Consider the following 16,066-nt stretch of genomic DNA (forward strand, 5'->3'; position numbering starts at 1 on the left):
TGGCCACAGGAAGATAGCTTCATCAAAATGAAAACCCATGCTGGCACACTAAAAATGTAGAGAAAAAAAGGAGGGAAAGAGAGGAGTAGGGAGGGAAGAGGGTGGTAGGAGGGAGGGAGGAGGGGTGGGGGAGGGAGAAAGGAAGGTAGAATGAGAGAGGGAGGGAGGAGGGGGGAGGGAAGGAAGGGAGGTAAGATGGAAGGGAGGGGAGGGTAGAAAGAGGGAGGAAGAGGGAAGGAAGGGAGAAGGGGAAGGGGGAAGGGAGGCGGGTAGAGGGAGAGAGAGGACGAAGGGAAGAAGGGAGGAAGAGAGGGCAGGCAGCAAAAGAGCAGCACTTTTTTCAAAGGGACCAGTGGCCCCAGGAAAGGGTCCTTCCTCTTCCTCAAGTGCTTCTCTGTTTCCTGTCCTGGAAAATCATCTGAGTGATTCCCCTTTTGGTTTTCCACATGACTAAACCCCACGGGCTTCATCTGATCATATCCAGGCTGCCCAACTGCCTCTCCCCAGTTCCCCTGGAGCCTGGAGCCCAGTAGGGGCACAGGCCTGGGCACGCTGCCTTCTCCTCATCAGGGAGGCTTCTCGCTGGTGGCCCAGGCGAGTGTGGGGCTGGTCTGGGGTCTCCAGACACTCACAGCATGGAATGGTCCCTCCGGCTCCTGGCCTGCCTGGTGGGCATCCTCCCTATAGGTAAGTTTCCCACTTTTCTCTGTGGCCCCTGCTCAGAACAGAATAGATGCTCACAGAATCTTAGGTACAGTCTTCTCTCCTTGAACTTGGGACAACCGGGTTGCACTTAGGGAAGCTGCGTTGACAGAAGCCACAAGTTCAAGCCCGGGTGTCATCTTGGGTTCCGGTGACTTTAGGCAATCCTCTGACTTCTCTGAGCCCCACCTGTAGAAAGGCCACCGGCTCAGCCACCGCTGTGAGGATCCAAGGAGATAGTGGGCAAGCTTTGGGGCGGACAGTCCAGGCTCTGAGGGACTTCGGGTGTTGCGGTCATCCAAGTGCTTTGTGTCACGATGGGCACAGCCCAGAGGGAAAACGGGTTTGGGGGAAGAGTGGGGGTGATTTCACATGCGGAACAGGGCAACCGATAGAGGGCATCCTGACCGTCCAGGGGGAACCCCAAGGCGTGAATGGGAACCCTTTGCCGCAGGCTTAGGTAACGACGTCATTGGCACTGAGCTCAGTGAGTTCGTGTCCCTGGGAACGGTGTTTCTGTTACCGACTGACCATCGGTAGCGGCATTTCAGTGGGAAGAGAGTATTTGTTTAAATGCAGATCCTTGGGCTCCACCCCAGTCCTGCAGAATGAGAATATCAGGCAACAGGGCCCAGAAGTCTGCGTCTGCAACCATCTTCTCAGGTCATTCTGATGCTCGACATAGTTGAGGGTAATTGGGATAAATGATAAAAGCCATCCTCCGAGCCCCTTGGCCCAGACCCCAGTCCTTTCCCGGACCCCCGCCTGAGACATCCCTCCTGGACTCAGCGTCGGTGCCTCCATGTGCATGGCCACTGGCCGTCATGTGCCACATTAGTGATCTCTGATATCATGGTGTTCTAAGCTGTTAGGCAACATTCCTTGTTTGGGGTCCTGTCTCCATGACTGGATTATACACTCCCACACCTTAGGCTCCTTTTCCTTCCTCTTGAGCATTCAACAGAGGCAGAGTCCAGTTCAGGTCGGGTTTGGATAAGAGCAGCTGCCTACAGAGCTCTTAGAAGTGCTGGCCACTGGGGCGCCTGGGTGGCGCAGTCGGTTAAGCGTCCGACTTCAGCCAGGTCACGATCTCGCGGTCCGTGAGTTCGAGCCCCGCATCGGGCTCTGGGCTGATGGCTCAGAGCCTGGAGCCTGTTTCCGATTCTGTGTCTCCCTCTCTCTCTGCCCCTCCCCTGTTCATGCTCTGTCTCTCTCTGTCCCAAAAATAAATAAACGTTGAAAAAAAAATTAAAAAAAAAAAAAGTGCTGGCCACTTTAATTGGTAAGTGTGGTGTAGGGTGGGGCTGGGATGTGTGGCTCTAGACTGGACCCACCCCAGTCCCCACCCTGCACTGCCCGTTGTCCCCTGACAGAGCCCTCCAGTGGGGGCTGATAGGGGAGAGGCTTTCTTTTCCCAGAGTGCCCTAACTCGGCTGACTCCCTGGGATGATTTAGGGTGCCACTTAGAGGGTGGGGGCTGGAGAAGGTGACCCTGCCCGGATCTTGGGCTGATAAGAGAGCGGTTCAGGCATAAGTGTTGACGTCATACACAGCTTTAAATCCTGGCTCTGCTATTTACTACCTGTGTGGCCCTGGGAAGGTTGCCTAACTTCTCTGAGCATCAGCAAAGTGGGGTCCCTGGTGCCTCGTGGGGTGCTGTGAAGGATAATCAGATCATGTATATAAAAGCCCCCAGCACAGTCCTGGTGCTCAGTGATTGTGCAAGGAAATGGCAAGGCAATCTTGTTGATGTCACATACCCTTGAGAGAGGCTAGCTTTGGCGGGATGGGGGTGGGGAGTGCTTGTTTTGGTTTATTTCTTTTCTCCTGTTGAGGGTCAGGGGCTATGAATCAGTCAAAGACAAAAAGACGTAGAGGAAGTACGAGCAGTCACATGTCCAAGAACAAAACTTAAACCACGCAAGTGTTCCTGCCATGTACTGAGATTTACCCAGGGAGGCTGAGGCGTCTTGGGGAGGGGATCCCTTTTTCTCATATTGGCAGCTGCTTCACGGAACTAGGGTGAGCAGGGTCGCACTTTCTGAGACCCCTCTGGCACCGTTCACCTATGAGCCTCTCTGTGTGGCACCAGGCCTGGGCAAGAGGCCGGATGACCGGGCTGGGTTAGGCTGCAATGTGGGAGCCTACAGGGCTGCATGAGCAGGGTCCCCGCGCGTCACATTCTGCCCCCCAGCTGCATCTCTGAGCATAGGGCTAGGGCAGGCCGTCAGCAAAACCAAAGTGGGAGGAATTTGTCCAGGAAACCCTCCCTCCCTTTTCTGTGCCCTTCTTCTTACCGATGCCACCCACCCTCAGCACCCAGTGCCCTGGGGCAGCCCCTAATCTCCCAGGGGCTCACACACACACTCTCCCTTGTCTTCTTGTTTTTCCCGTCTGGCTCCCCACGGATCTGCTTTCAGAAAGCTGGAGATGCCAGGGAACATGCAGGTGGAAAGAACAATGGTCTGGGAGCTCTGACCATTTGGGTGACTTTGGACAACTCTGCAGTTGGTCCACAAGCCTCTGATAAGTAGGTAGAGCGATCATAGTCACTGTCACCCTCAAGGGCTCCTGTGTCAGGCCCTGACAAGCAGCTCATCTACTCTTCACCCCAGCTCTGCAGTGCAAGGACCCCTGTGCCTGTTTAGGGAGGCCAATGGAAGTCGGGTAACTTTTCTGGGCTGTCACAGCCTGGGCTGAACCAGAGGGTTCTGAGTGCAAGCCCCAACCTTTACACCATCCACACGCAGCGGTGCGGAGCCCAGAGCAAAGCTTGTGCTCAAAGGAATTTATTAGCTCTGAACCACTGCCGCAAAACAAACCAAAAGGCAAGACAAATCTCAGTAGTGAGCAAGGACATGGGGTGCGGGGAGAGGCCAAGGAGGAGATGGGCTGCTGTCATGGGTCCAGGGGGGAAACGGGAGAGTTCCCCGAGCCAGGATGATGCTTCTGCTCCTGGCGGCTACTGTGGCCAGTAGCTTGGGCTGAGAAGTCCTACCTGGGGTGGAGAAGGACTGACAGGGAGCACAGCCCCCTGAGAAGGCCAGGGGAGCATGGGCAGAGACAGGCTGAGTGGGAACTCGGGAGAGCAGCGCCCTGGGGCAGACACTGGCCGCGGGGCACGGTCAGCTGAGGCTCTCCATCTGTAGCTCAGGCAAGCGGGGCCACGTCCACAGCCGTGTGGCCGAGAGGCAAGGCTATGGGAGAAGCCTGGATAACCCAGAGGTCAGGAGAACAGCCAGGCCTTTCCCTCATGCATCCCTGTTCCTCATCCCTTCCCTAGAAACTTCTGGGTCCAGCTCACACTGAAAGATGGGTTTCCTGTTTTCTCTGTCACCCCACCCCCCTCCCCGGTCTGCAGCCCTTTCTCCCCTTTTCTCCACTGACAACCTATCTGCACAACACACAGGCCCCAAAAAGAATTGCTGGGAGCAAACGCAGGCAGGAGAGAAGTGGACGGAAGGCAGTGTGCCCCAGCTCAACCCACACACCTCCCTGGCGAGGTTTGCTGGCCAAGAGGAACATCTCCCCTTGCCCTCAAATGCCCTCTCCTGACACTCCAGGTGCCACCATGCCCAAGAGGCTACCGCCGGAGTCACTCCCCGAGAACACCCCTGCTAGCATGCCAAATGTCCCCAAGGAGGGTGGCCCCCTTGCAGATCGCTGGCCTCATGAGAGTGGCTGCCGTCTGCTGGTGATGTCAGCCATCATGGGGCCGAGGGGGCGGCAGCACCGGGGAGGTCTGAGGGACTCCAGCTCTGAGCACCACGTGGCCATCCCCTGGGAGGCACGGTCCGCCCTGACTGCCCACACGGTCCCTAAGATGCTAAATTGAGCTGCCAAAGGTGCCATGTCAGCGTCCCCTATCTTCACCCCTGCTGCATGGGCTTGAGGTGTGTGCCCAGAGCACTTCCCGCCACTGCTCAGCACCCCCACCCTGCTCCCTCGTATGCACCCTCCCTTGGCAGGGCTGGTGAGAGAAGGGGGCTGATGTGCATTGAGCATTTGCTGGGCGAGCTACACCTGTGACTTCATTCAACCTTCAAGCCCATGAGGAAGGTATTAGGCGCCCCATTTTGCAGCAGAGGAGTCTGAAACCTGGGACAGTAAGTAACCTGCCCAAAGATCACCCATAAGTGAGCGAGCCTAGAACAGTGCCAGGCTCAGACTGGGTGCTCGTAAGAGCCCAGGAAAGAACGACCACAAGTGAGACTGTCACCCAGGTCCAGCTGTGCCAAAGCAGGAAAGCTTGCCAGCATGCCCTGTGGCCCACCACTGAGTGGTGAAGGTGGACAGTGAGAAGAATGTGGGTCTCTTGCTGTCCCCAGAGGCTAATAGTCCTGAGGCAAGGAGATTAGAAACTCCACAATAAGGGGGCATGGTTTTAGTTCAGGAGTCATCCCTCCCTTGTCCTAAAGACGGGCATGAGCTGCCAGAGGGAATGACAAATGTCACAGGATGCTGGGGAGCTTGGATTCCTGCCAAAGCAAACGCATGTGCTCCCTGGGCAGTTCCTGCCGGGACCTCCCACCCTCCCCTTGAGTCCCTGAGTGGATGCGTCCGAAGTCTCCATGTAACGGGGAGTCCAGATGCTTTCCTCTTGAAACACCATCCAGCAGGTAAACAGGAAACACAAATCTCCCCCTAACTGGAGCCAAGATCCTCACACTGGCTGAAAGGGCCTCTGTGTGCCCCTCTCTGCTCCTAGAGCAAAGCCCCCAGGGAGGGAGAGGCCATGGCAGACCATCTGTGTCCCACTTCAGGATGTTCCAAACTAGACTGTCATCCCCAAGCGACACAGCACACAGGACAGAGTAGAAACGTGAGCCACCAAGGGGGAAGCCTTGGCTCTGCTTCTGGTGAGTCAAGTGACCTTGGACAGTCACGTGGCCTCTCTGAGCCTCAGTTCTCTCTTCCCCAAAAGAGGCAATCGCCAGTCTCTCATTGGGTCGTTGTACGTATGAAATGAAATGAGGAATATCTCCCAGTGAGCACCCAAAGCACTGTGTCCTCTGGCTCCCTTATCTCGTCATGCCTACAACCTCTATGCTCATGTCCTTACCTCCCTTTGCCGAGAGCACCTTCCGTCTACACCAAATCTTAGAAGAAAATCCCACTTCTTTCTCGAGGATCTGCTGGTCCTCCAAGCATTCGCTGCCTAATATTTGCACACCTCTTCCTCTTCCCCCAGCCACACCACCCTCCCCTGCCAGCCGGATTACCCTCCCTTCCACCCTTTTACAGCAATCCAATTCAACATCAGTTGGTTTGTGGCAAGTGCCGTGCTAGGCAGTGATGGCACAAATACGACCACACATACGTGGTCCCTGTCCTCCCAGAGCTTCTGGATGCCTGGAGGATGTACCTCTGCCAGGCCGGGGGCCGAAGGCAAGGGTGCCAGACCCAGGCTTGGGGTTCAAGGAAGCCCTCCCTCTGTAGGAAGACTCAGCATAGACCTGGGGATGACTGGGAGGAAGTTGGTGAATGATATGGGCCAGGAAACTTGTTCAGACAGAGGGAACATTGTTCGTGTCCCTCATTAGAGCACCTGGCAGGCTGTAGTGTAATTATGTGTTCACAGATCTGTCTCCCTTTCTGAGTGGTGAGCTCCAGCAGGCTGATAAGGTAACCTATTGATCTTTGTAACCCTGGCTTGTATCCAAGTGCCTGGCTTAGAGTGGGACATGTCTGATAAACGCCTCCTAATTGATGAATGCACAATAGCAAAAAAATACCTCTGGGGAATCAGTACCTGGCTCCAGGATGCCTGCAAGATGCAGAAGCTCAAAAGAGGCTGAGGTTACAGAGGGTGAGAAGTGTAGGGAAACTGAGGCAGGGACTGAGCCTCAAGAGTGGGGAAACCGTTTCTGTAGCTGGAGGTACTGAGTAAACCAGCAAAACCTTCAGGAAGGGTTTCTCAGATTTGAAACTAGGCCCTTTGATTATTAACAACTGAGCAAACAAGCTCTTAGTAGAGGTAAATGTCAAGTCCTCCACTTGGGTTCAAAAGCATAATTCCACTTGTTTAGAGGAAACGAAATTTGGCTTATAAGCAGAAAAAAGAACTTGTGGTTTTACTGGATTGCAAGCTCGGCACAAGCCCAAAGTGTCATTTTATACGAGGCAAAGCTCACACAACCCAATTCGTACCCCACTCTGCTGGTCCAGCACCCCCACAGCGCACATCTGCGGCACACCCCTGCAGGAACACGTGCAACATACACCCCTGCAGCACATACCTGGAGTCCCCGGCTCAGGACACTACGTTGCACGGAGAGCACCAAGCGGGCAGTGAGGAAGGGGAGGAGCAGGGGAGGCCCCGGGACTTCCACCAGAGAAGGGAAGACTTAATGGGACCAGGATAGCCATACTGGGGTCCCAGAAGGGCCATCACCGTGAGAGGATGTGCACGCACCAAAGAGGGTCATGTGGGTAGTGGCAGATGTTGGTTCTATGCAGAAGAAATGTCCTGACCTGTAGATAATTCATAGATGGGATGGGCTTCTTGGAGGACGGATGGTAACTGGCTGTGGGCCGGGGGGATTCCAAACCAGGACATGAGCTACCCCCAAAGAGTAAAGAGTACTGGACATGGAGTCAGCAAAGCTGGGTTTCTCCCAGCATCTGTCTGTGGGACTCTGGGACTCCATTTTCGCATCTATAACAATAGTTCCCCGAGTCATTCTCCCCTAGGGTGTTTTGGGGGTCATGTGACATGATGTATACAAAAGAACTGTGTAAATTACAAAGCTCTTGGGAAATACCAGAGTGGGTATATTATTCCCTCTAAGGATCCCTTTTGTGAACTGCATTCAGCGTTGTAGCTGGGCAGAACTAGCAGCCTGTCCTCCCTCCTCAGGGAGACACCACCCCTATCCTGATCCTCCAAGGCCCAGGTCCAACACCCACCCACCCACCTGCTCACCCCTTCCCCAAAGCAGCACACATATGCAACAACAGGGGCAGAGGCTCTCCCGTCATCTTCAAGCTGAAGGCGGAGCACAGCTTCCAGACCCTAGCTCAACCATACTTCAGAGGCTCACAACACAGGAGGTGAGGAAACAGCCCAAAGGCGCTTGCGCAGAGCAAGAAGGCAGTGCGATGGTCTACCGCTCTTGGTCTCTCAGCTTATCTGGCCTTTTGGGAAGCCCATTTTGGTTGACCCGGATTCTCAAAGAATCTCATCCCATTCAACACGTTAAGTTCAAAACATACCATCCCTTGCCAAGGCCCGTTTCCCCTCTGTAAATGGGAGTGTTGGTCTCCTTGGATGAGCCCCAAGGTTCCATGCGTTTGTGGAATCAGGCAGTCCTGAGTCTGAATTCCGGCTTTGCTTCCTAGCTGTGTGACCTTATGTAATCACTCAACTTCTCTGTGCCTCAGTTTATTACATACAACCCAGGAATTACTGTGCTTACATCTAGGATCATTTGTGAGAACTAAAAGAGATACTACCGGGAACTTGCTCAACACAGAGGTGCACAGTAAGTGCTTTTATTATCACTACCGCGGGGGTCTTGGGACTGTAATGTAACCATGGAATCCAGGGCTTTTCTGCAGCAGGGCAGGGGTTAGGGAAGAGTATGGGGTCAAGGGGCCTGTCGGTGAAGTGGGACCGCCCGAATGAGGCAAATTGTCCCAGGCACCTCAAGAGTCCCGGGAGACAAGATCCCGGGAGATGCCTCTCGGGTCACGGTCATGGGGTGGGCTTCTGGGCCCCCAGGTGGGAGACGCTCCCAGAGTCCTATGGTTTCCAAACCTCCCGGTGGGGACTCCCCTCCCCCCGCCCCCCAGAGTCCGAGGGATGGCGGCCGGCGCGGCCCCAGGGCGGGGCTGACGCTCCCGGCCGCCTGCCCGCAGGTGCGCCGGCGCAGCGCTGGTCCATGCATGTGCCGGCCGAGGTGAGCGCGGCGGCGGGCGAGGCGGCGGTGCTGCCCTGCACCTTCACGCACCCGCACCGCCACTACGACGGGCCGCTCACGGCCATCTGGCGCGCGGGCGAGGCGTACGCGGGCCCGCAGGTGTTCCGGTGCGCGGCGGCGCGGGGCAGCGAGCTCTGCCAGACGGCGCTGAGCCTGCACGGCCGCTTCCGGCTGCTGGGCAACCCGCGCCGCAACGACCTGTCGCTGCGCGTCGAGCGCCTCGCCCTGGCCGACAACGGCCGCTACTTCTGCCGCGTCGAGTTCGCCGGCGACGTCCACGACCGCTACGAGAGCCGCCGCGGCATCCGGCTCCGCGTGACCGGTGAGCGCCGTGCCCTTGTCCCGGCCCCCTTCCCCGCCCCGTCCAGAGGGCTTTCCGGGTGCCGGCACTGCGCCCGCCGGGGCATAGAATGGGGAGCAATACACAGCCCATCTCTCTAGGGCGTGGGGGTGGGGGGGGGTCTCACTGGCTATGGCTACGAGCCACGTGGGAACTAGTTAAAAATGCAGACCGCTTGCTCCGAGAAGGGCTGAATGGGGCCCGGGAATGGGCACTGTAATGAAGCGCGCAGAGAGTGAATGTTCCCAGGAGTCTAGGGGGGCGAGAAGCACGAGTCGAACAGTAATCCTGAATACGGCAACGGCTGCAATGGGATGTGTGCTCTGTGCACTGAAGGGCACCCGCAGCCCCCTGGGCGGGGGGGGGGGGGGGGGGGGGAATGCCCAGGGAGCCCACAGTGCCCAGTATTTTGCTAGATCCTGGCATAAAGAAGAGGGCATCAGGATCCCCGGTCCCTAGAACAGTGGTTCTCAACCCTGGCTGTGCACTGGAATTAGCTGGGGAGCTTTTAAATATCCTAGTCCCACCCCGCTGCCGTGGGGATCCGGTTCTGGGCTCCAGTCTGGCTCTGCCACGAACTTCCCATGTGCCCTTGGGCTGGCCGGGCTGCCTCTCCGAGTGCATTTCAGTTTCTCCCCAGGGCCCTTGCCACCCTGCCACAGACAGGTTGTCTGGGAGTGGGAAGTGCCCTTGAACCCCTACCAGCAGACAGTCCCCAGCCCTGAGCTACCGCAACAATAACGACCGTTGAGTGCGTATTTGCTAATGGGCCACGCCCTAATCCAAGCACCCCACATGTAGTAACTTGCCAAATCCCAACGACCCCATAAAGAAAACGATCCCCATTTTACGCATGAAGAAACTGAGGCACGGAGCTTCGGAATAACTTGCCCAAGGCCACATCTCTATTGGGACCCAGGCACCGTGGCGCTAGAGCGCCTACTCCCTCTTCTCTGAGCCAACCACCCCCAAATCTCTTGGTGACTAAACGGGACTGGGAGGGGTCCCCCTTGCCCTTGCCTTTCCCTTTGCCCCCTCTGCTCTGACCAGGATTCGCTTTCTCCCTCGACCCCTTGGCCGCTGCCCGCAGCCGCCCCGCGGATCGTCAACCTCTCGGTGCTGCCAGGCCCGACGCACTCCTTCCGCGCGCTCTGCACGGCCGAGGGGGAGCCGCCGCCCGTCCTAGATTGGTCCGGCCCGGCCCTGGGCAACGGCTCGGCCGCCGTGCCGGGCCCGGGTCAGGGACAGGGTCACGGCCACCAGGTGACCGCCGAGCTGCCCGCGCTGGTCCACGACGGCCGCTACACGTGCACAGCGTCCAACAGCCTGGGCCGCGCGGAGGCCAGCGTCTACTTGTTCCGATTCCACGGCGCCTCCGGGGCCTCGGCGCTTGCCCTCCCGCTTGGGGCGCTCGGCCTCAAGGCGCTGCTGCTGCTTGGCGTTTTGGCCGCCCGCGCCGTCGCCCGCCGCCACCCAGGTGGGTGCACCCCCGGGCCAGGGTGGGTGCGAGGGGCGGGGGCTCTCCTTCTAGGTAAGGCCGCCCGGCTGACCACCTGGCGTAACCCAGCCCAAACAGACTTTCTGCACCCGTGCTCCAACTCACTCTCCCCTCCCTGCGTAAAGCTCAGGAGGTGGGAACTAGCAGGACCTTGTTTTACACCAAGGAAGCGGAGCCCAGAGAGGTTACGGAACTTGCCTCTAGCCAGAGGCACAGAGATAGAGACCCAGAAAGTATAGCGCCGCCCTTTTGGCGGCACCCCATAAATGACACCACCACACGTGAGGCTTTCCCAGATAGCACCATTCCGTTATGTTACAGTAAGCATCTTGAGGACCTACTGTGTGCTGTGTAGGTGCTAGGAATACAGAGCTGAGTAAGAGGTGCCCAGTCTGCAGGGGGAAGGGCTGTCCTGGAGCCCAGGTACCACCCAAGCACAGACTGGCAGGCCTCACTCTGGTGGGACATCTGGATAGGGGCCAGGAGGGAAGGTGAGAGCTAACTCAGAAAAGCAAACAAGGAGCTGGTGGTGTTCCCAGCAGAGGGAACAGCAAACACAGAGGTGAGGAAGTGTGAGCTAACAGGGTGTCCTCAGGAGCTGCTGCTCACCCCACGCTTCTCTTGCTGAGCTGGCTGGGAAATTTGCTCGTGCCCCAGAGAGGGGCTTCCCAGAGCCTCTCAGGCCCAGGTCAGCAGCACCAGCCTCAGCCTCTCCTGGGATGAAATCCAAAATTTGTCACAGTTGCCCTGGCTGCTGCCTCCTTTCCTGTGGCTGTGCCATCCATCTTGCTGGCTCTTCAAACCCGCCAAACATTCTGTGCTGCACGGTCCTCAGAAAGGCGGGTCTTTCTGCCAGGCCGCTCCTCAGTCCACGCTCCTCCTCGTTAACTCCTGGTCATCTGCCAGGCCACTTCACCCCCTGCCAGCTAGTGTTTGTTACACGTCCCTTGAGACCACTTTCCACAGTGGGGTAGGGTGGGCAGCCAGGGCCTGTAGCCTGCGACGACCATGGAGATTCATGCCTCTCCTCTCTCTCTGTCTCTCTGTCCCTACACAGAGCACCCAGTTGCCCAGGACACCCCACCATGGTGAGTACCCTGCCCTCACCCACCCGGCTCTAGTCCCCACTGGCCAAGCAAGGCATGCAGGCTTCTCAAGGCTCGTGCCGTAAGGCAAAGGCAAAGGGCAGGACTGGGGGCTGGACCTTGACCAGGCTTTAGACCCTCCCTGTGGCCTTCCAAAGCCTTCCTCTTCGGTCTCCCAAGTCCTTCTTGGCCTGACCAGGCCACGGTGACCTGCTCTCCCCACCCCACCCCCAGCATTTACAGTCTGAGCCTCGCCCTGGCATCTCTCCCAGACCCGCCTGGTTTCCTGGTGCTGCAGGGCCATTTTTCTGTTTTATGTCCACACCTAGATGTGATTCCTCAAGGCTGTGTCTCCTCTTGTTCTCCTAAGCACTGCAGAACAGGCAGACTCACACAAAAGCCACCTGGGGGCACTGATTCTCCCCCAAAGCTGAAGGTTTCACAAACAAAATGCCATTAGAGGTTCAGAGGGTTTAAGCTAGGAAGTGCTGACCCTCGTGTCCAGGCTCCCCTTCTCTCCCAGTGTCTGCTCATGTGGAAGTCTGTGTTGAAGAAGAAAGAATCCAATTCACTGACCCTGGGCAGTGTGCCTGGGATGCTGGGGAGTGGGGAGGCGGAACACAGTCTTTCAGGGCCCATTGGACAAGCCCTGGCATTCCTATAACTCCATCCCTGCCTGTGCCCTGAGGGCTGGAAAAACCATAATGCCAGCCCAGTCCCCTCTCTCCAGCTGCCTGGCCAGCTATCCCCCACATTCTTGGAAACCTGTGCAATGTCCCTTTTCTTTGCTAAAGGCACCTAAATCAGAAAGCTGAGTGTTCAAATATTTATTGAGTACCTGCCATGTACCAGACGCTGTTTTGGATGCTAACGCTACAGCAAAACTCCCTGACCTCAGAAAACTCACATGATGTGGAGAATTTAATAAACACCTAAACAAGATCATCTTAGATTCTAAAATAAGAGCTGTGAAGGAAATGGACAGGGCCATGCAGCAGAGCCCCAGGGGAGGGAGGCAGTCACTGGGGAAGTCAAAGGCTCAGGGGTGACCTGGAAAGGGGCCGATGAGAAATCACTGAAGCAGACAGGTGGCCCCATCCGAACAAGAGTGGGGGCCAGGAGACCTTTGGGGTGGCTGCTGACCAAAGCTGAGGCCGGCTTGACACTAGGAAGGAGGTCGAGTGGTGGAGGTGGGGAGGTGGGACTGGTGGAAGGCGGGGCTGACCATAGGGCCAGGTGGGCAGCACAAGCGAGGGAGGCAGCCAGGGTGCCCCGTTTGGAGCTGTCACCCTGGGTGCCACTGACTAAGATGAAGATGAGAGAGAGAGAAGGGGGTGGTGGTGAGGATCATGGGAGCACTCACATGTAGGTGCAAGATGCCTGTTAAGATGTCCCTGGGGAGAAGTCAAAGTCAGAAGAGCAGCTGGAGCTCAGGAGGCCAAGCCCGGGAGATCAGTCTGGAGGGCATGTGACACAAGACAGCTGAAGCCACCAATGAGATCGCTTCGAGAAGATAGCACCTCTGTGGTCTGGGCTGCCTTCCCCTGTGTTAGCCTCCTCCCCGCTCCACAGCTGCTGCCCCTACCCTTCCTCCACCCTTTAGTTGGTCCGCAAGCCCTGCTGGATATAGGCCGGCCCCAGTCGCCTTTCGTCTCTCCTTCCTGCCCGTCGCTGGGGCATGGTTTGGGCAATTAGTGATGACCCCACTTCTGTATCGGGTGGTCAACCGACTCTCTCCTGTCCACAGGCCCCAGGCTCAGGAGTCCAACTATGAGAATTTGAGCCAGATGAGCCCTCGGCACCCACCAGCAGCCACATGTTTACCGTGAGGAGCCCCTTGGCCACTGGCATCCTCTTGTACAGCATGAGGAGCGAAGGCCAATGCCAGGCTTGGCTGGGACAGCCCTTCCTGGCTGCCAGCCACCTTGGCAGCCCCTTGCCAGGCAACCCCCCACAAAGGGAGTCCAGACCCCATTCACAGAGGCTCAGTGGTTTCTTACGTGGATGTCTGTCCCAGAGCCCCCATCGCTGGGACCAGCATTTTGAAAGAATCTGTATGTGTGTGTACGTGTCTGTGCGTGTGTGTGTGAGCTCAGCGTGAAGCTCACAGACAAGTTCTGGCCCTTTCTTACATAGCACGCCATCATAAAACGGGCAAGACACTGGTCAGAGGGGCTCCCAGGCTCTGACTTGCTGTGTCGACTAGGGCATGTTTTTACCTCTCTGAGTCTCAGTTTGTCCATTCTGGAACATGGACAATAATCTTTCCTCCTGGCTGCTAGGACTATCAAGATCTGAAGAAATAATGGATGTGAAGGGACTTCGCGAAGTACAGAACCATGTACAGATGTGGCAGCGGGCGGGGTGGGAGGGAGGCCACGGACTCCTCCTTGAAGGCACCCTTGGGACGTGCAGAGACTTCTTGGACAAGTGGGGGCCCCACACCAGCCTGGCCAAGAACAAGGATTCCAGAGAGCAAACCTTTGAGTCTGGGGCTGTGCAAATCTGTGGTCCCAGGAACATCAACTCAGCGGTGAGAAGCCCGGTACCCCTGCCCCCTGGGGTCTCATCTGTGACTGCCTCACACACTGTGCCTACCTCTTACCCCATTGGCTGCTCTGCCCTGCCTTGAGCTGGGTCCCCTGGGAAAAGAAACACCCATCATCTGACAGCATCTGGGATTCACTGTCCTTAAGGACCGAAAGCTGAGAGGTCAGAGGGGAAGTCTGGGCTGCAGGTTCGTGTGGATAAAGCAGCTGTGGCTGTGACCTCCACCTATGACCTGCATCCACCCTGCGCGTGCGAGGTCCAAAAGCACCAGCGATTCCACGGCATTTGTCCGAGGCCTCGCAGACTGACTGCAGGGTGCTACCTTCCGTGTTCACACCTCTGTGTGAGCCTGTGCATTTTAGCTCCTGCAGTTCTTGGGCTCAGGGGACAGGGAGGAGGTGTGCCTGAGCCCAGGGCAAGCTGGCAAGAGCAAAGGGCCACCGGGCCAGGCACTGAAGAAGCAATGGGGACAGCCTTTCCCTCAGAACTTTTCCAAAAGCTAGGGTGGCAACCTAGAATAAGGAAGGGTCCTCGCTGATGCTTTGCTCGGGAGGTGGCCTGAGGTGTGAGGGATCTTCACAAGTTAATAAGCAGGGCAGTGGGTGACAAGTTTCCCTTGCTCAGCAGAGCCTTTGCCAGGGAAAGTGGGTGACAGCAGCTCATGGTTAACTTGGGATCCATCCAGGAGCCTGTCTGAACTGTCAGAAGGTCAGAGGAGTTGGAATTTGTACCTCCTCGTATGAGGATACTTTGGGCACCTCCATGGAGAGTCCCATATCACCAGGGAAGAAGCGAGGGACACGGGGGTGGTGTGGTTTGAAACGTCTGCCTGGTCTTTGAGGCCCGTTTCACAGCCAAGAAAAAGCCATGATAGCAATTATTTTCTGTGTATCTGTTTTGTGCTAGGAGTTGGGCCAGGTGTTTGGGCATTCAGAAATGAATGAGGTATGCGTCTCGGTCAGTCTGGGTTAGGTTGTGCTGTGTTAACAAAGCCAAAATCACAGTGGCTGAAAACAACTAGGGTTTATTCGCACCAGAGTTACATGCCCACCACAGATTGGCATTAGAGCTTTGCTTGCTGTGCTTAGGAACACAGGCTCCCAAGGACCCGCCATCTCTTGTTGTGGGTCATTGGGTTGGAGATAAAAAGAGAGCTCTCGAGGGTCTCCTACTTGAGATCATAACTCATAGGCCAGAACTACCAACATGCCACACTCACCCTCAGGGGGCCGGGCGGTGCGCCCGACACGATGCCTGGAAGGAGGGAAGCCAGAAGCATGGGCAACAGCCCCGAGGGCTCCACAGTAAAAATTTCTCAGGTTAGGGAGCGACAGACCAGTTAGCGGGAAATCCTGTAAGGGCAACAGAATGCTGAAGGTGCTATGGGAGCACCCAGGAAGGAAGAGTGACCCAGTCTTGGGAAGGCTTCCTAGAGGAGGGGACATGGAGAAGCACGTGCCGGCCACGTCAATGGGGGAGAATGGAAGTCGGAAGATGAGAACAAAGGTGATTCTAAGCGGAAAGGGCAGTCTGGGAAAAGGCCAGGTGGTCAGACACAGCATGATATTGAAGCCACCCAAAGTTGCTGGAGCATGAGGGCTGGAGCTGGGGCTGCAGCTAGAGGGGGCTCCCACGTGGTAGCAAGTGCTGCCCCAACAGGGCTGAGAAGCAGGGCGGGGGGGGGGGGGGTAGGGAAGGGGTGGAACCAAGGGGCCAAGCAGGACGCTGACTCCCTCTGCTGCTCAGCATGCTGCTTTCACCTGTCCAACTGCTGCACCTGCTCCGGAGCCACCATGCTCTGGGGCTGGGGTTTCCACCTCGAGACCCCAGGCTCTCAGAGCCATGTTTCTGCAGTGGTTTCTGAAGGTCAAGTGGTTTGCATCAGAAGGACCTGGGGAGCTTGCTCAAATCCCCATCCTGAGTGCTACCTGGGCCTCCTAAAAGTGAGCTCTGAGGCTGGGTGCTGGAA

The 16,066-nt window shown here is 56.9% G+C and overlaps 1 protein-coding gene across 1 annotated transcript; it reads left to right on the forward strand.

Moving 5' to 3' along the window:
* The first annotated feature begins 261 nt into the window (after positions 1-261).
* Positions 262-14,974, forward strand: SIGLEC15 (sialic acid binding Ig like lectin 15). Its single transcript, XM_045459074.1, has 6 exons — positions 262-687; positions 8,127-8,186; positions 8,563-8,946; positions 10,055-10,441; positions 11,520-11,550; positions 13,295-14,974. Exons 1-6 carry the CDS (start codon positions 636-638, stop codon positions 13,374-13,376), a joined length of 996 nt encoding a protein of 331 aa, XP_045315030.1. The 5' UTR covers positions 262-635; the 3' UTR covers positions 13,377-14,974.
* Positions 14,975-16,066: the final 1,092 nt, after the last annotated feature.

Source organism: Leopardus geoffroyi, chromosome D3 (assembly GCF_018350155.1).
Source record: "Leopardus geoffroyi isolate Oge1 chromosome D3, O.geoffroyi_Oge1_pat1.0, whole genome shotgun sequence".
In the NCBI taxonomy this organism is placed as follows: domain Eukaryota; kingdom Metazoa; phylum Chordata; class Mammalia; order Carnivora; family Felidae; genus Leopardus; species Leopardus geoffroyi.

What these genes read in the sequence shown, in the direction of transcription:
- SIGLEC15 (XM_045459074.1), top strand. Translation starts at nt 636, where the DNA reads ATGGAATGGTCCCTCCGGCTCCTGGCCTGCCTGGTGGGCATCCTCCCT. An exon ending in GGTGGGCATCCTCCCTATAG is followed by an intron (nt 688 to 8,126) that starts GTAAGTTTCCCA and finishes GCTTACATCTAG; the next exon opens with GATCATTTGTGAGAACTAAA. An exon ending in CGTCGCCCGCCGCCACCCAG is followed by an intron (nt 10,442 to 11,519) that starts GTGGGTGCACCC and finishes GTCCCTACACAG; the next exon opens with AGCACCCAGTTGCCCAGGAC.